Raw genomic sequence first — 24,483 nt, forward strand, 5'->3', positions numbered from 1 at the left:
ATCTGTAAGTATTTTCATAAGCATAGGTGAGCTCCGAAAAATTCTTAGATTAGATAGATTAAATTTACTTAATGTTCGTTTTAAATAAATGTAAAAGAGTAGTACTCTTAATTTACATTTTTATTTTTCTCTTAGTTATTTGTAATAAAGTAGTATTGCTCTCTATATGCATTCTAAACTACTATGCATGGGAAGTAATCTCTTTACTATGTGTCTTTTATTATTTTACAATTAATCATGATTCTCATGTAATTTTAGAGGTACGATTTCTCATGTAACTTTGGAGGTACGGTTTATGTCCCCTCTTTTTGTATTTTTTTTTAATTAATAAAACTTTAACAGAGTAGTTGGACCTTGCAAAAATTTCTAATATAAAAAAAAACTTTAAAATTTTATTTAATTCAAAACAACTCGACCCATGCAATTATTGTCTTTATATATAAATAAATAAATAATCTTTTAGTATACCTTAGGAGTTCTTTACTATCACAAATGTAAAGAAAGTTGAGTAACAATTTATGATTGAAAATTAATAATAATTCCATGAATAAAAGAAATCATCAAGCCGTAAGGTGAAACTACTTATGAGTTAAGATCACAAACTATATACTGCTCATAGAAATGAAAAATATATTTATCATCACTTTGAATTAAAATTGTCACGACTTCAACCTTTTTTTAAGAAAAAAAAAAACCCACATCACAACTTCTAGTTGAAGTCCTTTAGGATTCCATACATCTGACGTGTCACATCTTTGCCACGTCACCAAATCTTCACCGGTTCCCCCGCCTTTGTCGCGTGAAACATCAACGTATTCTCATACGACATTAACATCCTCGCATCTACATTCTTCGAACTTTCCAGAACCGCCTCCAATCCTATATGAAATCTTCTCCCTCTTTCCTGTTTTATTTCATGAAGTTTTCTTCCTTTTTTTCTTAAATCAAACAAGCAACTTTCAAAAAAACAAAATCAAACAAGTAAAAGAAGTTTCTTGTTTCTTCTTCTTTGCTTTCTTCTACATTCAAATGGCGGATCTTCCCCAAATCCAAGAGCCTCATCGGTTTGTCTTCGTCGTGGTTAGCCTTGGCGACGGTGGCGGCGAGGTCAATAGACCCGGGCCTGCCCCGGCTTCGAAGGCTTCCATTGAAGCCATGCCGAGGATCAAAGTGAGAGAGAGTGGCAAAGATTGCAGTATTTGTTTGGAAGAGTTTAATGTTGATGAAGAAGCTAGGGAGATCCCATGCAAGCACATGTTTCATTCGGGTTGTGTTGAAAAGTGGCTCCGGATTCACGGGTCATGCCCGGTTTGTAGGTTTTTGATGCCTGCTGAGGAGGAGGAAAGGGTTTAGTGTGGTCGCACTGGCGGTGATGGTGGTCAGGAAAGTTTGGAAGGTGGGGAGATTGGTTCAGGATTTGTACAGTCGGTTTTAGCTTTGGCTAGTTTGATGGTTATGGCGGGTTTGGATGTGGGTTCGAATCCAGTTGATGCGGATGATTCTTCAGCTCAAGACATGGATGGCAACTGAAACAAATCAGCTTGCTTTTGTTATTTTCCTTTCAAAAAGAATGTTTTTTTTTTTCATTTTTACCCCTTGAATCTGTAGCGTACAAAGAATTAAAGATCAAAGGGGCTTTTAGTTTCTGTTAGATGCAAAAGGGGCTTCAATTATTTTATTTATTAGTCTCACTTTATTTCTTTAATTTTTGACAAATTATCTCCTTACTCCCCTTAAATTATTTTAAAAAATTTAAATAAATTATTATTCTTACACTATTTATAATTTTTAGGTTGAATCAATTAAATAATTAAAATGTCACCTACCATTTTATATCGTGTGACATAACGAAATATACTGACATATCATAATGAATGATGTTAATATATTAATATAGCATGATGATATGATCATGTGATATTTTTCACATATCAATATCACATGAATGTTATGTCAATATTATATAAATATAAAATAACAAATAACAAATGACATCTTGATTGATGATAATTAGTCAATCATTAATCATAAGAACTTATTTAACTCAAAAATAAAAGTATGTTGACTTAATTAGATGTAATATAAAAATAAAAATTTATTTAAATTTTCATGAATAGTTTAAAGATGTTTTCAAATATTATGTCTTAATTTTTCCTATTGGAAGAAGGAAATCATTTCACTTCAATTAATTGTTTTTATTAGCATTTTTATTACCGGATTATTTCTTCAATTTTTTTTGATCATAGGGAAGAAAGAAATGAAGTAGTCCCCTTTCCTTCCTCAATTCTTTTCTCATTTTCTCCTTTTTGTTTTTCCTTCCCTTTAGAATATAGTGGTAGTGGCGACTTCTGTGGGCAGATTGAGCTGTGGGTTTGGTTTTTGTTGGCAAATAGACGAGAGCCACTAACAAAGCTTATTCTTTAGCCTTTCTAACGAGGACTAGACTATGGTTTTACGCAAGTTGCATAATTGTTTGTTAAGCAATCACCATCATCTCCTGTCCTTGGAGCTAAAGGATAAAGGGAAAATGAACATGGCCCTTTCAATGTTCTTTTTTTTCTCGGGCAAAAACTGTGGCCAAAGTCTCATGGAGGTCGGCCAGGCATTAACGGATAGCATGGGCATGGACAAAGACGTGTACAACACGGGTTTGTGATCCCTGGAGAAAGGAAGCGCGCGAGTGCACATATGAATACTGATGATAAGTGTATGGAATCATCCAAGTACTGTTTGTGACCCAATGCAACAGCTCTGATGGATCCACATATGGAGACATGTCTTGGAAATTTTAGTCTCCCAAAACCTGGAATTTATGCTCCATGATTGACGTATGGATCTGAGTCCTTTTTGATCCCATGAGTGCTGATTTCAGTATATGATGACTGATGAGAATCACTTAAAACATGAGAATAGATTTTGATTCTCCAACCGAGAAGAGAAAAACCAAATCCTAATTTTGGTTGCAGAGTTAGGTGATAGCAATAATAGCTCCAAAACAAGCAACTCTATACCTGGGATTTCATCTATTGGCCTAATTATAAAGTCAGAACTTTGACTTTGTAAGGGAAAGACCTTAGGCTAGGGGTTTGTCGATGGGCTTCTATCACCATCATTCTTTATTTTATACTACCAGCCTGAGAATAATGCAACAGAAAAGAGAAGCTACCTACTCTAAACTAAATACAACAGCCATTGAAAAGCAAGATCTTGTAACAATCTCTCCACTAGTTGCCATAAGAGTTAGTGTCTGTCTCATGCAATTCCTTGAGCACTACCACATCTGACTCTAGGCACCTGCCCCCCAAAATCACAAGGTAATAAGGAAGCAGGGAACTGACACTAACAGAATCTTATCTAAACATAATGAGTTCTTACAATGATTTAAAATTTCAGGAGAGACAAAAACCTCCTTTCAACAATTTATAAGGATTGTCCAAGTTGACATGTCTCTCTGTCTGAATGGACTCTGCTTTAGCAGAATACATGGAACATTACCACTTACACAGTTTTCAGCCTCTGGAAACCCCACAAAAATTGTAGCAAGGCACTCAAATCCATGAAGATGAAAATTTGCTGCTTCCAACGCTGCCTATCCTTCACTAATTTGAGGACTTTTAGCTGCTGCCTTCAGCTATCACTATATATCTGAAAACTAGCAACGCCTATGTTGGTTGACACAGAGAGCTGGTTAGGCGTTCTGATGCAAAAGGTAGAAAGAGTTTAAAATTTGAAAGCATAATGTAAAATCGGATTCAATACAGAGTTATTATATAAATAAATAAGGAAGGCACACAAATTCACCAAATCTTTAATGCTTCAACAATACTGGGCTCTTTCCGTTTCTTTAGTTTACAACAACCATAAACTAACAATCATTATTCAATTGAGAAACTATGATAAAGAAAAATATTGTTTGTGAAGTACATTTTATTTGAGTGATGCAATATAAAGATGGAGCTCTGCAATTTCATTCACTTCTGTATTCCCGTACTTTATGAGATAAAAAATTGCTTGGAATGGTATCTAAATCATTTAAGTTGGCAAAAGTACATAGCATTTGGGTGATTCAACATAAAGATGGGCTTCCCAATTTCATTGACTTGTGTACCTATCCTGCTTTATGAGATAAAAGATTGCTTGGAAGAGTATTTTTTAAATCATTTAACAAGGTTGGTGTTGCATATAATGTACAAATAGAACTAACAGGGAATTTACAGAGGCTAGTCCATAAATCATATAACACTAAGAGATTTGTGGTATTATGACTCAACTACAGCTCAACTCAGATCATCTAAGCCTTAATTTGCACCAAACCAATAACTATTACCAGTATGTTAGCCAAGACGAAAAAAAGCACACTTGGACTTTGATAATCCATTCCATCAAATTGTTTGATTCAGTAATATCATTGCTAAATCAAATCAACCAGTAACTTGAAATAATTATACCGAGTTAAACGTATTTAATTATCAATTATCTAAACTTTAGCAGATTTAACATTGATCAATAACTCTCTTCATGGAAAAAAAAAAGAAAAGAAAAACATAATACTTACACTCACAAGGTTGAACTAAAGTTAAACCACGACACAAAGCAAAATTCGATTACCCTCTAATGCTGAAAGAAAATTAGGTAAAAGATATTTAAAATCCAATCCTGCTTTTGATTTTCTGTTCCAGAATTGTCACTCACAGCTAAGACTAATAAGAACCAGCTGGACTACAACAGAGAAATAAAATGGTGATTAACCACAAAGGGAATAACTGAAAGGAAGCAAGTGAAATTACCTTTGCCATACCTCCACATGCTTGTTCATCTTGCCCTTTTCTCACTTGAAAATATTCCAACATGAAGAAAGGCACTTTTAGCTTAAAGAAAAGGCTTCGGTGACATGAAAGAGGAGAGTTATAAGCAATATAACAATCAAGTTTCTTATATGGTGGTCCATTAAAAGATATGTAACTAACTAAAAAGTATGGAAGATGGATTTAGATGTAAGAATACGAGAAAGAGCAAGATATCAATTAGGTAATGTCCAACCAGGATGTGAAGAGTAGAATTGCTGCACTGGTATAATATGATATTCGCATATTTGTTCTAAGTAGAAAAGAATATGTTCTACCAACTTACATGACAATTGAACATGAAGATTTGGTAGATGACACTAGATGGACTATCACAAGAGACATTTAATCTTCTCGAAATATCTGTTCAGGAATTTACAATGAAGTTATTGTTATTTGTGACATACTACAATGAAGCTCGAAATGTAGGCAAAGTTATGGTTTCTGTGCCTCAGATGTATCTGATCAAATGAATCTGGCATCTGTGCCAAAAACTAATTCCTCAGAAGTGGCAAACTATTGAATTAGCCAGTAAACATTGATAGGTTTTAAAGTCTTGCACTTCCTAACAAAGATAAATAACATAGCATGAAGTTTTAGCAAGAAGAAAAGAAAAAAGAAACTAATGCTTCTCAATTCTTGCCAGAATTACCAGAAAGAGTTCAGATCTATCAAACATAAGTTGGAAATGATGCAATCTTTGAGGCATGATCATAGGACAATAGACACTGACTATTGGCACCGACAGTAAAACACTCTCTATTGTGAGTGAAACAGATTAGAAATCATGATGCTTAGATATTCAAAAGACCCTATGGGCCCTAAAGTATACCTTACTTGTTTTTATCCTGATTAATATAAAGGACAGACTACTATGAGGAAAAATATTCAACACCATGGGCTATATGGTACACCAAAACAATCACTACTTCGTCTTATGTAGAATCAAGTACTTTCAAATATGTTTAGTTCAATAGTTACCTTAAGTATTTAACAATCTACATCTCAAAGGAAAAAAAATATTAGACAATCTTCTTCTTCCTCTTCTTATTCTTCTTCTCAAAATTCAACACAAGCACCAACCAAATGGTTCAACATAGTGCATAATAATTTAATACCTTTTAAGTGTCAAACTTCAACAATCACCAAAATCAATAAAAAAGAAATTCTAAAAACTATAACTGCATAAAATAAATTGCAACGTGAAGAACCCAATACATAAGCTTTAAGAAGTAAATTACCATAAAATAGTGATTAAAATAAATGAAAGAAAGGATTCTTATATTCTCCACTATAACCAACTGTATATAATCCTTACAACTTATTGCCAAGAGAGCTTATTTAAAGACAACATAGTTTCTGATTAAACTAACCAGAGAAGGCACTCCTCTCTGCATTATGACTACTTTCTGTATTGCTTTAATTCCTCTCTATTTCATATCCCAAAATCCTATTTCTTGATCTTTCTTTGCTTCTTTGGCCCTGGAACCTCCAATCTGCCAACAGAACAGCCACACCTAGCTCGAAAAACAAGCACTGCTCTTCCATTAACCGGTGCCATCTTCTTTAGCTCAGCTTCCAATTCCTTATGATGATCGCGGGGCAACTCAAAAAGTCCTTTTTTAAGACCATCTTTAACCAAAGTGCTGGAATTCTTCACACACTCCTCAGTTTCCAACTGAATATCAAACTCGGCCGCCTTCCTAAGCCCTTTACAATTAGGATTCCCACATTTCCTAGTTGTACACAGAAGCAAAACCCAAGCAGCTATTGCAGCACAACAAAAACCAAGTCCTATAGATCCATATATCATTGGAGTTCTCATCATTTCCTCTTTAACCAAATAAAAGGCAGTTCCAGTGAATTCAATCAATTTCAGAGATATGCACTTTATAGTCGGAAATAACAGGAACCCACAAGCAGCAATCACAGCAATTAAGATAACAACATCAATGGCAGCAGATCTTGATCTTTCACAAGATGGAATTTTTAAGCAACTTGGTGAATTGAATACCTTCTGTTTCTTGTAAAAATTGTTCCTTGATGATGATGATGATGATGATGATTTGGTATTCATAACAAAATCATTTGAATTCACAGAATTTGCCATGATTGTAGCTGAGGAAGCCTGGTCAACCGACTTGCAGACTGAGATTGAGCTATGGAAATAGACCATTTCAAACCAAACCCAGAATTTTAAAGCCAAAAGTAAAAACAACCCAATAAAGAAAAATGGAAACTCTATCAATTCTCCTCCAACCCAAACTCTAAATCCAGATCAAACCCACCTCATAAAATCTCAAAAAGGAAACAACTTAATTATTTCCAGATCAGGTGATTTTATTAGTACCCAAATGATTAAATTCCTTTCAAAGCAACACAAAGATATTGAAACTTTCAATCTCAAATCTCAATTTGAGATTGAATTATAAGGAGAACAAGAAGAACTGGAATTGAATGAGCAAAGGCCGGCTATTGAGATTTGAGAGAGAGAGAGAGAGAGAAAAGAGAGACAGAGAGAGAAGGAAACAAAGGAAGAGTCTTTTTTAACCTTTTGGCATTGTTATTTCTTTTATCACAAAAATTTCTTGAGCTAACAAGTAAGAGCTTTGGCTTGTTTTTGTGCTATGTTTTTGTTGTAAAAGAGAGAGTCAGACACGTTTGAGGAAAAAAAACTTAAAAAAATAAAAAAAAACAAAGTTTATTCGGTGGGCTTTCGATGATTACAATGGGCTTGGACTTTGCTTTTTGAAGACTCGAGTGTTCCAATCATATGTTCATGATTTTGTGGGGTATTATTCCATGGGCTTTGGTCCACCATCTCTCTTTTTCACCCTTATTTATTAGATTAGAAATTTTCACTTACGTTGAAATTAGAATTGTTTTATTAAGTACTTATTTAACTTGATTTTTTTTAACTTATTTATCTTTTAAAGGTAAAAATTAAGTTAAATACAAATTTTTAAAAAAAATTAAAAAAATTAATTTTTTTAAAAATAAAATTTTTTAAAAAAGAGTTTCAAGAAAAGCTCCTATGAGGAGTTTTTTCTTTTTTTAAAAAAAAAAAGAATATTTTTATTTTTATTTTCAAAAATCCTCATCTGTTAAATATAACTACAATATTATCCTCTCAAAAAAATATCTTTTAATCAAAATTATAATGTGTAAAAAAAACCTTATATAAAAATTTACTAAACAACTTTAATTTAATTCTAAAAACTATTATTTTTCATAAAAACTTTATAATAGCTTTTAAGATAGAAAAAAAATTAAGCCAAACAGGCTATAAATTTACTCAATGTTATCGAATCACTATTGAAACATTTTATTTAATTTTTCTAAAGGATCTGGTATTTGATATTTATATGCATCTAATCTGATGACACCCATGTCGTCATTTGCTCTTCTACCTATCTCTTTCTGAAAACATATTTAACATTAATCGAATCTAAATTGAATTCGTTTTGATTTCACTTTATCACATGATTATTGCATTCTTTTCAAAAGATTAACTTATCGAAGAAGAGATTGAAAATCGTTTACATAACACGCCAACACCACTTGAATTCCCTTATCAAGACCAATAAATTCAATGGAATAGCATGGTAAGAAAGTTTGAAATTTTATTATTTAAAAGTTGCATGTATGTTACGTTAACGCCAGTAAAATGTAATAAGTCCAACCAGATGCGTTCGCACTAAAGGCCTAGCTAGAAAAACAAAAACAAACAAAAAAAATTAAGGAGAAGCGAAAGCAAACTGCCAAACTTTTTTGACTCAAGAATATCAACAGTTTGCAGCACATTCTTTACGTTTGGGTTTGGAGTTTCTTCAAAAGAAAAGAAAGCAAGGAAGAGATGTTTGCTTCTTTAATCGTACAAGTGAAGGAGAAATGGACTCTGTACGCAAAGTCTTCCAAAACCCTAACGCATGTCTCCATTTTGGTCAATCTTAAATTCTCTGGAAAGAAAATTTTCCAACGCCATCATGTGTTTGCAAAGACCCAAACATCAAACACAACATCAGTTTTGGTGGTGGAAATCTGAATGGGGGTTTACAGTCAGAGAGAGATATATATATATATTTATGTCACAGTTACCCCATCATGATATTTCTTTTAAATAATTAAATAGATAAATAGAAAGATACATGGAAACACCTGTGTGTATATATTTATATATGTACATATACATGATTTCAATTTGATAATTCGATTTTCTTTTTGGATTTTCGAATTTGAACAAATATATGTATGATTAACTGAAATAAAAAATATTTATACATGCAGTACTTGATTATTTTACAGAAATTCTCATCCTTGTAGAGAAAATTTTCTTAGAGGTCTTTTGATATATTAGAGATATGAGTTTTAACCCTGGGAGTAACAACAGTTGGTGGATGACTTTGTTTAAATTAGATGTGTCTAATAAATTATTGAAACTTTTTAAATAATTCAATCTTTAATTTCGATGCATTTTTGCAAATCACCTAATGGTTGATTTTCAATAAAAATGTGTTGAAAATGTTAAGTAGCTAAAAGCCGGTAATTAAGTTAGTTATTGCATTCAGTCAATTCATTTAAGGGAAAATATGTTATTTAATTACATTAATTTTTTTATCTTTTTAATCATATATTCTTTCTTTTTTTTTAACTTTTATAACAATGCAAAATATTAATTATAATTAAAATTATAGCTCTCTTTTACAAAAAAAACAAAAAATTCTAAAAGAAAATATATTTGAGTATTCATAAATTGATCAGTCTTTAAAGTTTTTCTGAACTAAAAACTGAATTAATTAATATATAACTTTTTAGGGTTTGATGTGTAAAATACAGCATGGATTTTCAGCTTTCCGGGCATGGCTTTTTAGTTGAAAAGGGATTTCAATGATTAAACTAATTTCTTTGTTAGGATATGATTTAACATATAAACATGTATATACTCAAAAGTATGTACGTAAAAGGCAAGAATTAATTCAAGTAATTAACAAGAAGAAAAGGGATTCCCATGACCAAACTTTTTGATGAATAATTAACCAAATTAAGCAAGCAAATTATGAATCGTGAATGAAGATTGAAAGGAAGTTAATTAGAAAATCACAAAACCAAACATTCGTCTCATCTCTAATGGAAAAACAGTACGTACTGAGCGGTGGAAAAAAGAGTTGGGGGAAGGAAAATGAAAAGGATATGTTGGGAATGCATGCCTCATCAATTAATTAATGCCTGCCACTAACTTCAGCTAGTTTATTTTCAATGATCAAATTATCATTATAATTAATTACCTAAAACACTTTGTTTAATGTGCTTCCCTTCTTTTTCTATGATGCCTGCAATTCACTTTTCCATATGTCATCTCATATCATATATGCCTATGCTCTAAACTAGTTAACCCCCTAAGTGGTTAGTCTAGGTTCAAAACATTGGGTACCACAGATGTTTTAGGCATTTCTCCAACAAGAACAATTTGTTCTTGTACTAATGCTAAAACATATAGCATAAAACTATGCCTAACACATTATTAGATTATCAAACTCTAATTTCAGATTTAATGACTTTAAAACCTGAAGCCTCCACCTAATTACTATATGGAGACAAGTCTAAATAAATTCCAAACTACAGTGCATGAACAAGTAAAAACTCCAATTTGGTGTACCAAAAAGGAAAAATTAAGAGTTCAAATTGGGCTACTTGGATGAGCTTTTACGTCCAACAAAGCGATGCACATGTTATTGCTGAGAATGAGCCTTTAGGCCGAAAGGTGACGGGACATAGGGAACTTATGGGCTTGGGCTTAAGAACTTGGGCCCTTTAAGAAAATTGGTCTCAACTCCCAAGTGATCCACGAGTCCAACTATATGTTGATATTAGTAATGTAATAATATCTCTTTCATTTTCAAAATAATAATAAAAAAAAGGTCTAAAATCATCAAAAGGCTTATCCACTTGGAAATCCACGAAAATAACTGGCATTATCCATTTCTGGCTAACAAAACATTGATGATATAGACACCCCAGCCCACTTGTTCATTTTAACTACAAATTATTTTTTCTTCGAATTAAAAATTAAAAGTTTTTGTACATTTATCTAGCATTTTAAAAAATAAGGTCCATATAAAAAAATTATATAATTAATCTTTTTTTCCATATAATTTTAAATTACATCATAGAATATAATTTCAACTAAATTTTATATTCTGGACTAAGAAAATACTCATATGGTTTTTTACTATTATGTGTCAAAAAATAAGAAAGAGAGAGAAAAAAAACCAATACAACAAATTGCATCATAGCTTATTGTTTTTTCAAAAAAACAAAAAGAAAAAAGAAATAATAAGATATCAAATTACAATTTATATAATTTTTTAACAAAAACTCGATCCACGTGTCAACAAACCTAGAAAAGCAAAGATTTTAGAAAAAGTTTAAGTCGTTTGGGTGACGTGTTAGCGCCTTTATTAATATTTTATTACTCTTAATTTGCTTCACCAAATCAAAATGTCACGCGAGTAAGGGCCAAGAAAAGATATGCTCTAACTTTTTGTCGGGTCACACGTGTCAACTCCTCAGCAAACCTCCACCCAACAGGGGAATGCTCAGCCACTAGAAGAAAGATTCTTCATACGCTCTTTTTCGAGTTTCTTATTTTCCAAAAATCGGTTCACAAGTGTGGAAAAAAACTTGACACGTGCGAGCACATCAGAGGAGGGATCTTTTTCCTCCTTTTTTTTGGCGAGAATCGGCTGGCGTGGGCCTTTTTTAAAAAAATATTTTTCACTTTACTCTTTGCGCGGTGGGGTCCCCGTAAGAATATAATGCTGATGTGGCAAAATTCTGTGAGTTTTATAACTCGTTGGTGGGCCCATCACACGTGGTGCTTTGACAATGGGATGTGACGTGGATTTTTTTTTTTCTGTGGGTTTGATACCTTGTAAAAAGCACTTGCCTTGGTTTTCTCCGCCTCACCCGACTTTAAAAACTCGTCAAAAAATCGGAGAGCTTGCATTGTTTACTTTTTTTTTTTCTTCTTTCTAGACGAAGACAAAGTTATATGAATCTTTTATTAAAAAAAAAGTCTTTTAAGTACCCATATTTATCTTTCTTATCATAGGGCTCTAATCAATATTTAATTATAAATATTGTCTTAAATTGCTTAAAGGAGCAATCAATTCTTTGCTTGAAATCATGAGATTGAAATTTTTAACAAAGCGCATGTTGACTTTTGAATAAGTTTCAATTGACCTAGTACCTAGTTCATCAATGATATATGCATTTTCATGCATACTTTTTTGGATTGAAATTTAGTATTTTTTTAACTATTGAGGTTCAATAGTTTTTTTTTTAAATTTTAATTTTATTATGTAGAATATGGAAAAAGTGGTAAGGAATAGATAATGAAACTTCAAATTGTGGAAAGTTGGATTCATTTTTTAAATGCTTTGAAAAACAAAGATGATGGGTATATGAGAGGAAAAGTAAGATGTTCTTGTCATATTTTTATGATATGATGCTCGATTCTAAGTAAATGAGCTTACACAAACTCATCCTTTAAAGTTGGTATTATCTCTCACTTGGATGTGTGAGATATGTCACAAGCACTAACCTTTCGAACCATAGAAAAAGATATGAAAAGACTAGAAAGAGGAGTAATGGGCCAACTTACAATGTCAACCACAAATAACCTTGAAACGAAAAAAAGCAAAAATAAAAGAAAAGGGAAAAAGATTTTTTAGTTTTCAATTCCAAAAAAGTAGGTGAGTAATCGAAAAAATAAAAATAAAAAATTAATTAAGAAAAAAAACTAGAAAAGTGTTGAGGAAAAGGAAGGAAAGTGAAAAAAAAATTGTTGATTAGGATATTAGAAGAAAATAAAAGAGAATAAAAGAAGGATTAATTCGGTTAATGGAATGGTGATTTAATTAAATTAGGTTTAAAAAATTAAATAATGATTACATCAAATTAAAGTTGAGTTGTGCAAAAGACATTGAACTTGAATGATGGTTTGTTTGTCTAATTAGTCTAAATCTTGGCAAGTGATTCAAAGGAGAAAGGGGTAAAAGTGTTTAAGAGAAAAGAAAAAAAAAGGGAACGTAAAAGAAAAGAAGAGAAAAATTGCTGACTAGGATTTGAAGGAAAAAAGGTTGGATGGAAAAAAAAAAAAGAGAAAAGCGAAAGAGAAAGATCTTTTAAGGCCACAAAAGGAACTTGTGGCTGAAAATTTTTCTTTATGCTGACGTGGCATACGCACCTGCTTCAACGGATCAAAAACGTAGACTCCACGAGACCAACCGCGATTGCTCACTCTTTTCTTACAACAAAACATTAAAACAAGCAGACAAACGAAAAGAAAAGAAACATTAAAACGACACAAAAACTCAAACGTGTCAGATCTCTTTCTCGCTCTTTTTTTCTTTTTACAAAACTTGCTCTCTCTGGCGAGTTTCAGTTTTTATCTTGTGTTGGCAGAGGATTTGGAGAAAAAAAATTATATAAGTTCAGAAAAAAAAAAGGGAAAAACAGAGGAAAAGGGTAAAAAAAAAACAGGGGAGAAAACAGAGTAAGGAAACAGAAAATGTCGGAAGCAAAAGACCCGGCTATCAAATTATTTGGAAAAACGATTCCTTTGCCTGAGAAATCTCCAAAAGCAACAGCAGCAGCAACATCAGCTAACTTTTGTGCTACTTGTGGTGATGATAACAACAACAACAACAACAATAATAATATTGATCAAGATGAAGATCGTTGTTGTTCTACAAATTCTTCGCCAGATGAAAACAAAACGGAAGAGAGAGAAGCTGAAAAGGTAAGAACTTTTCCTGGAATTTAGAAGATACCCATTGCTTAAAATATGGAAATGAAAAATGGGTTGGTCTTAGATTCTAAGCTTTTGTTGTTTAAGAAGGTTGGTTTTGGGAAGTAATAATATTTGATTATAGGGGGGATTGGTTAATTTTCGTTCCTGGTTTAAGTAAAGTGGAAGTTTTGGGAAGTTAAAAGATTGGTTTTCTAGATGTGTTAGCTATTTGTTTTATAAGCATAATATAATTGTTCAAAAAAAAATGTTTTGGTTGATTGCTTTTAGATTGGTTGGCTATGTTCTTGGATTGGCACGATTATAAAAGTTAGTACTAGCTTGCTGCCTGACTGCTGAATTTTGTTTCATGTTTTTGGCATTTAATAGGGTACTTCTCATTTCCTGCATCGTTTTGGATGCTGGTCTTGGGATCTTATTTATGATTTCACCATTTTTTATTTTTCTAAATTAGGAAAAATTTCTGGCTAGTTTCTTTGAATGATAGTTTAGCTTGATAACCCCCCCTCCCCTGCTATCTTTTAGTTGAATTGCATGTTGTATGGCGTTTTACCTGTTATTTCCTCTAGTTCACTGCTTTTTTAGTCTGGGAGAAATGTTTTCTGGAACCCTTTTCTCTGAATTTCAAGAGGAGTATCTCCTACAGTTAGGATCTCGGCGATTAATGTATAAACAGGAACAGCAATCTGTGTTGCACCACTGTTTTCTTTTGTTTCCAGCACTTTTGCCTCCCTTATTATGCCGAATGAGTATTTTGTGTTCTGCTAACTTTCCTGATCTACGGAAAGCTCAATTTTTCTGGAATCAGGCATCTACTCATTCTTGAAGAAAGTTACTACCAGTTTTAACTGCTACTTAGCCGTACTAACTTTTCTATGTTTCTATAATAATCATGCTCCTTCCTAGGAAATCAAACTACAAATTTCAGTAAAAAATTTGTAGTTTTTTTGCCGCCACTATGATCCTAATTTGTGTTGCAAGATGTCTTTTTAGGGTTATTGTCCCTTAATCTTGATTATATAGCCATACAGAAGGAATATTTGAATCCTGGCATGGATACAGTTAGTAGAAGAGCTTTGAGTCTTTCCTAACTTTGTTTGAAGTCATGACTTCTTAAGCAACTTTTCCAGTGAAATTTCTATTATAGCTGTCAGAATTTGGTGGTCAAACTGGTTCTTTATCTGGCAAACACCAGAAATGGAAACAAATTGGAGTTAGTTCTCCCATGATTTGTAATTTCTAGTTGTCTCAAACTTATGTTTCCTAGTTAAGTACAATAATTCTACTGGTTAGAATTTAGTTCTCATGCTTATTTTCTCCCCATGAATTATTCAGGACACTTTGGGAGATGAAACAACTGAGACTGAACAGGAAGTTGGAGGTATAAAGGAGGATGTGCCTAGACAGGAAGGTGGTGCTCCTCCAGTTACTTCTGGTGAGTCTACAAATTTGGAGGCAACCTCTGGAGCAAGTGAGAACCCTAAAACACCTTCTGTTGAGAAGGAGAGCACTGCTTTGAAAACTTCAAAAGCAGAAGAAGATCAAAGTGAGACAAGTAATTCACAAGGAAAAACCTTGAAGAAACCTGACAAAATTCTTCCATGCCCCCGCTGCAACAGCATGGATACTAAATTTTGTTACTACAACAATTACAATGTCAATCAACCTCGGCACTTTTGCAAGAACTGCCAGAGATACTGGACAGCTGGTGGGACCATGAGGAATGTGCCTGTGGGTGCTGGGCGTCGCAAGAACAAGAATTCAGCCTCACACTACCGTCACATAACTGTCTCTGAAGCTCTGCATAATGCTCGAACTGACATTGCTAATGGAGTCCACCATCCTGCACTGAAAGCTAATGGTACTGTTCTCACCTTTGGCTCGGACACACCCCTTTGTGAATCCATGGCTTCTGTTTTGAACCTTGCAGATAAAACAATGCGTAATACCACACGAAATGGGTTTCATAAGCCTGAGGAGTTAAAGATTCCTGTTTCTTTTCGAGGTGGACAAAATGGGGTTGAGTATTCAAATGGATCATCTGTCCCAACGTCACAGGATAAGGCAGGTAAAGCTGGGTCACAAGATCAAATAATGCGGAATTGTCAGGGTTTTCCACAGATGCCATGCTTTCCTGGGCCTCCTTGGCCTTACCCATGGAATTCAGCTCAGTGGAGCTCTCCCATACCTCCACCTGCTTTCTGCTCTCCAGGCTTTCCCATGCCTTTCTATCCTGCGGCAGCTTTCTGGGGTTGTACTGTACCAGGCACATGGAATGTCCCTTGGCTTTCTCAGCCTTCCTCTCCAAAGAAAACTGCCCCCAGTTCTGGTCCTAATTCGCCCACCTTGGGAAAACATTCTAGAGATGAGAACATAGGCAAACCAAGCAACTCTGGAGAAGAGGAGCCGGTAAAAGAAAATAATGCTGAGAGATGCCTTTGGATTCCAAAAACATTGAGGATCGATGATCCAGGAGAAGCGGCGAGGAGCTCAATATGGGCAACACTTGGCATTAAGAATGATAAACCTGATTCAATAGGTAGCGGAGGACTCTTCAAATCATTTCAATCAAAGGGTGATGAGAGGAATCAGGTTCCTGAAACCTCTCCGGTCTTGCAAGCAAATCCAGCAGCATTGTCTAGGTCAATAAACTTCCATGAGAGCTCGTAATTTAAATTATGACTTTAATTGGTTTATGGTGTTGCATACAGCTTGGTGGTGTTAATTATTCTATACAAATTCAGTCCAACGTTATCGGTAGCTGGGGTCATATTCATTCACGTTCCCCTCTTTATAACCAACTCTCAAAGCAGGCCAACTGAGGAAAACAAGAAGAAGAGTTCCTGTCATATCCTTTGGAGGCAGAGTGTTTAGTTGAAGTAGAAACTGATTTTTATCTTTTTCCTTTTTGTTTTTGGGGTTCCGTTTTTTTGCCAATGCCGGTATGAGCAGGTGTTTTTTGTTTTCAGTTAGATGGTTTGCGAGTTCTGTACATAAATATATATGAAATGGTGAGAGGTAGGATAAAGTAAGTTTCTGTACGATAATCCCAGTTGTATTTAAATAAAAATGGGAACTGAAGTTGATCCTTTTATTCGGCTTTCAGTGTTTTTGGTAAGGTTTGCTCCATCGACCTTAAATTGCCATGATAAGCATCTAGTGTACTTTCCTCTTTAAAGATCTAGATTCTCACGAATGAATGAAAGCAGATTCTCCGATTGTCATAAAGTGATATAGAATGCAGCGTCACTGCCACTGTGCTATATCTGTGCAGTTGGGAAGATGCACAGCCTTCCAGCGCAGCATGCAGCTATATCAAGCGATGGGATTGAAGGTTGTTAGTTGTCCATATGTGTTAAAAAATTCAGCAGTACAGTTAAATCGAATTGAATGAAGCTAATGGCGCAAGCGTCGTCAGTCTGCTCATAAATACGTTTGGATGGGGTTTTGGGGGTGTTCCAGGTAGAATAGAAATCGGGTGCAACTTGGAAAAGCAGAAAAGTCCATGTAGGCCCTTGTTTGGCAGATAGACTTGAATTCTTGTCAGAAAAGGCCGAGTACCTTTCCCTTTCCACAACCATAGAATCCAAACAACTAGCTGCAAAAGGTGGAAAGTTGATCATAGAGTTTTTCTGTTCTTATCTGTAGTTGCTTTCTTTTCTTTTCTCTTTTTTATTTTTTATTTTTTTGTCTTTTATTTTCCTATAATCATCGGTAACATAACACTTAGTCCAAATAAAGCACAACCAAAGGAAAAATCAGAACTAATACTATATACCCTTTATTGTTCACCAAGAGAAAATGAACCTCTGCCTTTTTCTTAACATTAGATTGTATCAACTAACGTCTGAAAATCTTTAGTTAAAACAGCTAGTCCACATCCATTCCAAGTTCCAAATGAGCAATCCTCCATTCAAGACTCAAGTCTTAAAAATCTAAGATTTAGACATTACCAATTGTATGGAACAACCTGCCTGGACTCATGTCTACAGTGTTTAACAACCTGTCATGTACCTTTAAGGTTTCTGCTAGCTAAATCTGTTATCTCATGTACAAGTACAATTACTGAATTTTAATTCGTTTATCGTCTATCGAAATCAACCTAATACGAATAACTACGTTTTTAATAGATTAGACAGGCAAAAAACACATGGAGATGTTTTGTGTTATTTCCGGAAATTTTTGGCTACCATGAGCCAAGCCATTAGCTGGTTATGGGACCCAATGCATGTGATGCTATTAATTTTCTTGGCTGCTATCTTGTTTCCCCTTTCCTGCTTTCTGTCTCTTTGCCTCATTCCTATTAGGTGAATCTGGTCGTTTTGCCACTTCATTCTTGGTCATATCTATTATCTGATGCTGATGAACTTGAGTCTGATATGGAAGCAAACTTTGTTCAGGTAATGCGGTTTTTAAATTCTAGCCACTATCTTTATCTGCTAATGGATATTTGGCTTTGGATTCTGATATGATCTGTTTTACATGTCGCATGAAATCATCAACAACACTTAAAACAAATCGTGTGGTTCTCTGCTCCTGCATTTAGATCCTTGCTTGTCATTATACCTTGTGGGAAAGGGCAAGTAGGTAGCCGTAGCAGCATTATTTTCATTTAGAATTTGAAAATGCTTGCCATTTTGCATGATATATTGTAGCTAAATCATTATCAACCCCATGGAAAAGTAGCACTAAACCACATAAATGAAGGAAAGCTGGAGAGCTGGTGTATAATCACAGCCACAAGCTTCTATCATCAGATATTGCACGCAAAGCGGTGAAGCATGATTCTAAGCCACATATAAACAACCACATATATGCTGAAGCGTAAAAAGTAGGATTGGAGGCACCCAATCATAGAAACCTCCTGGCTGTCTGGCATGACAGTGAGAGCCCCGAGCCTCCCCAACTGCTGAGAAACCAACCCTCTGGGAGGGGCCTGGTGTCAACATCCTTTCACAACTCTTAAGGGCTCATGAAACCAATGCTGGGAAACCTTGCCTTCCCCCTTGCTCACCATTTGATACTTTACATTATTTTTCCTCTAAAGGTATCATTAAACGTTTACCATATGGTTTTTCCATGTTAAACAAGTTTTGTTTTTAATAATCCAAATTTCTAATTTTAGCTAAAATAATCCCGATGCATTTTTCCATTTCGAATAAAATTTAAATAAAATCTTTTAAATCAAAATCGATAAATTAATAAAATTCAATTGAAAAAATTAATAATATGTAAAAAGTTAATTAAAAATACTATGTGTATATAAAATTTGATCATTTCTTATTGAACAATGAAAATTTTATAATAAATTTTACTTAAAAAATGCCCATACTTAATCTATATGAAAAAACCATTTAATTTATTTTTTTTTTTTAAAAAAAAAGAAACCTCACCAACTTAAAACCCCCCTAAGAAACTTCTATAGCTTACCCTCTTAATTATCAAATGCTATAGTTAGGCAGCAGTAATATTCCTGTCCTAGACTTTCCACTCTTGGTCTAAAACCGTGTTCCCTTTCTGATTCTAATATGCAAAAAGATCTAACTCGCCAACTTAGTTATTTGATTCCGCATTAATCAGCCACTAATTAATCATTTAAGATTAAGATCACTAAAATGGAGGAAAGTGCAGCTAATTATTCATTGAGATTTGGGATTGTGAAGTCAACCCTAAGCTATAAAATTATTCTGTCTGGTACTTTCCATGTCATGAAGATAACTTGTCTAAGTTATCCAAGCTACATTCATCACTCTCTCATCCTTTCTCTTTGCTCATCCAACGCCCCCTCGCCTAAAGTTTCATCAACATTCGTTTTCTTCGCTGCCCAAGCATACAAAGGTGAAAGTATACAAAACGTAATTTTCAGAATCACTTCTATTATTGTATAATCCAACCGTCAGATAGTGGATCCAACAATTTAATTTCTATATTTTGTTTTAATTTTTCCCCTTTTAGTTAATTTTTGACATTAGGCTGGAAAATTTTCTTAAACTATTCAATTTAAATAAGATCTTATTCTTTTATTATTATTATTATTTAAAGAGAATTCTTTGTTTTTTGATTTCACTTGTTCATTTTTCTAATGGTAATGTAGAGAGAATATGTTGTTGGTTCCATGGATTGTTGATAGTATTTAGCTAATAAAAAAAGACAATAATTAAATAAAGAGAATTCCATAAAACGACCATTTATAACATACTTAAGTGGAGATTGAAAGTTTTACTTAGCCTAAAAGCAAGCCTTCCACAAAGCCAACTTGTTGTTGCCTACCCATCCCTCAGTGGGATCAAACCTAACTTAATTATTCATCTGAAATGCTAATTATATACTTTACATTCATTTTCATTCGTTAGAAAAAAAAAAGAAGGAATATAAAAGAAGGCTAACCCAATTCCAATTAAACTTTAGAATCAATTAACTTAAGAATAAGAAAAGAAGCTAAGGAAATGAAGATGAGTATCTATCTTGACAAAACCTTATAATTATGGCCCTTAATGGGGGCATGTGCTACTTCGAGCTATTTCGCTTCACATAGCAGGCGTTCATGGGCTTTTCACGTGTGTGTAAACACACGTGCATCGGCTTACATATAACCATATATACACGAAAGCTCAAAATCACTCTAATTATTATATATATTAAAATTAATTAGCACTAATTATCCACATGATACACACTATATTATATGGTTGCTTCAATTTTTAACCTATAATTGTTTTATAATGATCCATCCTCACGGTCTTACACAAAATAGGTTATATGCACACATGCTTAAACTTTACAACTTGATATGAATAAACACCAATGAAAACAAGAAGGGTTGATGATACATAATACAATTTTTCATGAAAAGAAAAAAAATACAACATTAGGGAAAAAAATATCCAAAGGAATATAGATCATGGTTATTGTTCGACTTTAAATTTAAATAATTACCACACATGACGTGATTGTCGAATGTAAAAAATAAATAAATAAATAAAATTGTGTAATTGGCTAATAGAGGGTTAATGGTTTTCATGATTAAAGCTTGACATGCTGCATTATCATCTTGATTTTTTAAGAGATTACTTTCTGCTTTGACCAATTAATAACATTCCTAAACTTGTCTAATAGATCCCATCAAACTTGAGAAGCTAGGTCCTTTAATTAAAGTGGCTTTAGTCTTGTAAGTTGATTTTCTTTATATATATATTCTAACAATTCAAACCATACTCATTAGTGACAAAAACAAAAACAATAAAAATAGTATACCCATGCTTAAGTCAATATTAACATGTTGTTCTGAATTTTCAATGATTAATAGAAGCAAAAAAAGGGAAATAAAAGTTATTAGGTTCATTTTTTAAATACAAAACTAAGCAATTACTTTTCAGAAAATTATTGTTACTTATTATACTTATATATTTACTGTTATTATCATCATTTGAACAAAAGCAAAATTTAATGAAGAGAGTGTTACTAATTAATCAGTGATTATATTAGTAATATGCCCTAAACTAAAGAACTAAACTGGGATTCTTTGCAAAAATTTATGTTCTGGTTGGTTTTATGAAAATTATAATTTTTTAATATTACTGCTAATCATACATAATATAAATCATAGACATCGAGATATAATATGAATTTAAATAGAAAAAAAGGGGAAAAAACACAAGATACAAAATCAATACACATCTTAGTTTTCTGAGTCAACTTCTCATGCAGGTGAAAAGCTTATTTATTAATTAAGAAAACTCTCTCTTTATTTGCAGTCAAGTTAGATGTGAAGTTATTGGAACTCACCAGCAATATGAATTTTATAATTATTTAAATGAATATAGACATTTTATAACATTTTATGTATGCCCATTTACACGCATATTGTAATATAAAAGGTATTTTAATGAAGAATTGATTCACTTTCAGAAGAAAAAAAGTTTAAATAGGATGAAAATGTTGTTGTTCCATTCGAGCTTTACATGTATTGATTGAAGCATCTTGCAAGTAAAACGTACAAGTCTTCTAAACATAAAAGAACCCTTATTAAGGATATATATATGTTATTCATTATTTACACTTTTAAAAAAAATTCAATAATGATAAGGATTTCATTGGTACTTGCTTTTGTTTTTAACATCAATAATGATAATAAGATGGCTGTTAATGCTATTTTGTTATTTCTCCGTGTGTTAATATGGACTTACTTACAGTAATTAGGGGAGATGTTACAAAAATAGTAAGAGGTCAAAGTCACTCACATATATCGAGAAGTTAATACAGTTGCTGATTTTTTAACCAATTTGAGATTCTTTTATGATATTTCTTATGTTGTTCATAATAATTCTTTAACAAGAATTAGAAACTTATTATTGTATGATATGATGAAAATATGTTTTCCCATGATTCCAATTTAATATTATAGCTTCTCCATTGAAAAAGAAAAGCATCATTAGTTAAGCAATACTAAAGTACTAACTCAACATGTTTTCTACAGTAAATTAAAGTTTGATTGAATGCAAAAAAAGAAAATTATGATGAATTTGGGATTTCATGAATTAAGGTCAAAGAAAACTAAGTTGAGTATCTCCATGCAAGTGTTGCAAGTCTATATTTTTAACTCAAAAATTATTTTTTATAAGTGAAAAAAGTTTTTATATATAAATTCAAGACACATAATTTTCTTATTAATATAAAATCAGTGACATAAGTACAAAGTTTTAATTTGAGAATTCGAATAATTATTTGATGATATCCTATAAAAAAAGCAACGTAATACTTATTTTAAAATAAAAGTATTGGAAGGTGAATTTGGCAAAATGACAAACTTGACAACTAGATTTCCTCCTTCGTATCCAACTTAAGATTTTGGTAACATCATATAATATCACCAATACATTCAATTCGTTGTACTAATTATTTTTAATTTAATAAAATAAACGTAGTAAAAAAATATCAACTCCTTTTTCCCATCCCCTTTCTTTGATTCATTCACGCACTTAAAAGATTGAAGAGATTTATAAATAAGATTTCTCATAATCTCAACATAAAGACAATATGGGTATAATCCAAAATTACATGACTATTTGATTGAACGTTGATGGATTTATCCCTATTTAAATGTCCAGTTTCAAAATGCCTTCTCTCAGGAAAAATAAGAAGTGTTTAACATTTAATAATCAAAATTGTACTTCCTTGGACCAAATAATAGAAAAAAAAAATTCTTCTGAGAAAGAGATATGTTTCAGTGTCAACTTTTTTTAGCTCTTCTCCCATTTGCAGCCGCCATTAGGTCCTGTTAGCAAAGTACAATTGCAGATAAGAAGTGGAAACGTCAAAGTGATCTGCCATCAATGGTAGTCCACCCTTTTTTTCTTTTCGTTTGTCTTTTTCTACATTAAAGAACTGTTCTAAAATAATCCCGAAATCTGATAGATATGATCCTCCTGTAATTAGCTGTAAAAGGTTTTTTTTTAGTAGTAATAGCGTAAGAACAATCCCATAAAGCACACCCATCCTGGGCAGTGGCCACTGTCCGCAAAGTCTACACCCACCAAAATGTCATTCACAAACTCAAAAAAAAAGAAAAAGAAAAAGAAAAGCAATAAAAAGTCATCTAAAATTAGATACAACTAGCTATAATATTGTCTACAATTATTGCTAAAAACTGAACAAATTTAGATGCAAGAAGCAGGATTCTCCCACTCACCTTGACATCATCGAAAGTGGGTTCTGAAAAGCAGATTTTAACAAAAACGAAAAAGAACAGAAATCTCGTATTCTTGCAGAAAAACAACGGCAGTTTCCATTTTTTCCAACTTTACAGCCAAAGCCTTCGAAAATAAAACAGGATCTCGAACAAGTGGTCCTTGCAGACTTCACTATTAACGCACTCACTTTTATATATATATATTGATTGAAGTAAAAAGATGCTTTTAAAGTCCTTTCACTGGATCTGAAGGCACTGGAAAGCCTGAAAGCTGAAGTTAGCGGTTTCCTAGAACCCTTCAACAAAAGCCTGTTAAACTATCTTTTCCTTTCTTCATGTCTTTATAAAATCAGAGAACTACGCATTTCCCAGGATTGTTCAAGAAAAAATGGGTCGTTCTTGGTTTCTCAAACTTCTTCTTCTTTCTGTGCTTTTGGTTCTCTCCTCTCAAGGTAGTATTTTGTTTCTTGGCCTTCTGTCTTTATTTGTGTTTTTTTTCTATCCATTTCTTTGATTCTTTTTGTTTGCTTTTTAAGTCTTATTCTTTCTTTTATGTTGTTGTCAATTCTTAGGATTCGGTAGAAAAGTGATGGAGACTGTTGAGTTTGAAGAATCCAGTGCTCAATCGGCGGTTGGTTTTTCTCTTTTCTATGTTTCTCAAGAGTCTTTATTTACAGCTTTTAGGGGCTAAAACTGGTGTTCTTTTATAATGTTTGGCTGGCAGGAATTTGCAGATACATCAAGGGAGATGATTGAAATAATGGATTATAAAGATCCAGGGCCAAATATTAACCCCAAAACTGGGTACATATTTAGCCCTCCCCACAAGGCTAGTTGAGAGAAATACGTATAGGAGGGGTTCTTTTTCCTAAATTATGTTTCAGTGAAGCAGAATTTAGCAAAAATGGTTTGCGAAAGTTAGAACTTCACTTTCGTTGATCTGTGAAATGTTTTTGTTTTCTTGTGGAAATTATGGTTTTCCCTTTCATCTTAAATGTGCCATGTAAGAAAATGCTGTGCTCTCTGTATATGAGCAATAGACTTCAAAATGACAGCTTGTTCTGTTATTAGAGTTACTCTTGTCATGAAATGAAATTTCGCTTATGTATATATGTATATATACATGAATGTATGTTGAT

The 24,483-nt window shown here is 33.0% G+C and overlaps 3 protein-coding genes and 1 pseudogene across 3 annotated transcripts; 3 read left to right on the top strand and 1 right to left on the bottom strand.

Moving 5' to 3' along the window:
* The first annotated feature begins 666 nt into the window (after positions 1 to 666).
* LOC110426735 (E3 ubiquitin-protein ligase RING1-like) lies at positions 667 to 1,705 on the top strand (annotated as a pseudogene).
* A 1,487-nt stretch (positions 1,706 to 3,192) lies between these two features.
* Positions 3,193 to 7,474, bottom strand: LOC110426759 (Ribosomal protein L34e superfamily protein). Its single transcript, XM_021442057.2, has 2 exons — positions 4,788 to 7,474; positions 3,193 to 3,697 (listed from the first exon to the last, which is right to left on the bottom strand). The coding sequence occupies exon 1, from the start codon at positions 7,018 to 7,020 to the stop codon at positions 6,295 to 6,297; it is 726 nt and encodes a 241-aa protein (XP_021297732.1). The 5' UTR covers positions 7,021 to 7,474; the 3' UTR covers positions 3,193 to 3,697; positions 4,788 to 6,294.
* A 5,677-nt stretch (positions 7,475 to 13,151) lies between these two features.
* CDF2 (cycling DOF factor 2) lies at positions 13,152 to 16,774 on the top strand. The gene is made up of 2 exons (XM_021441999.1): positions 13,152 to 13,647; positions 14,992 to 16,774. The coding sequence occupies exons 1-2, from the start codon at positions 13,417 to 13,419 to the stop codon at positions 16,324 to 16,326; spliced, it is 1,566 nt and encodes a 521-aa protein (XP_021297674.1). The 5' UTR covers positions 13,152 to 13,416; the 3' UTR covers positions 16,327 to 16,774.
* A 6,506-nt stretch (positions 16,775 to 23,280) lies between these two features.
* Positions 23,281 to 24,416, top strand: LOC149526477 (uncharacterized). The gene is made up of 3 exons (XM_089785363.1): positions 23,281 to 23,796; positions 23,917 to 23,975; positions 24,069 to 24,416. Exons 1-3 carry the CDS (start codon positions 23,733 to 23,735, stop codon positions 24,180 to 24,182), a joined length of 237 nt encoding a protein of 78 aa, XP_089641489.1. The 5' UTR covers positions 23,281 to 23,732; the 3' UTR covers positions 24,183 to 24,416.
* The last annotated feature ends 67 nt before the right edge of the window (positions 24,417 to 24,483 follow it).

Source organism: Theobroma umbraticum, unplaced genomic scaffold (assembly GCF_002168275.2).
Source record: "Theobroma umbraticum cultivar Fairchild unplaced genomic scaffold, ASM216827v3 scaffold_12.0, whole genome shotgun sequence".
NCBI classification, from domain to species: Eukaryota; Viridiplantae; Streptophyta; class Magnoliopsida; order Malvales; family Malvaceae; genus Theobroma; species Theobroma umbraticum.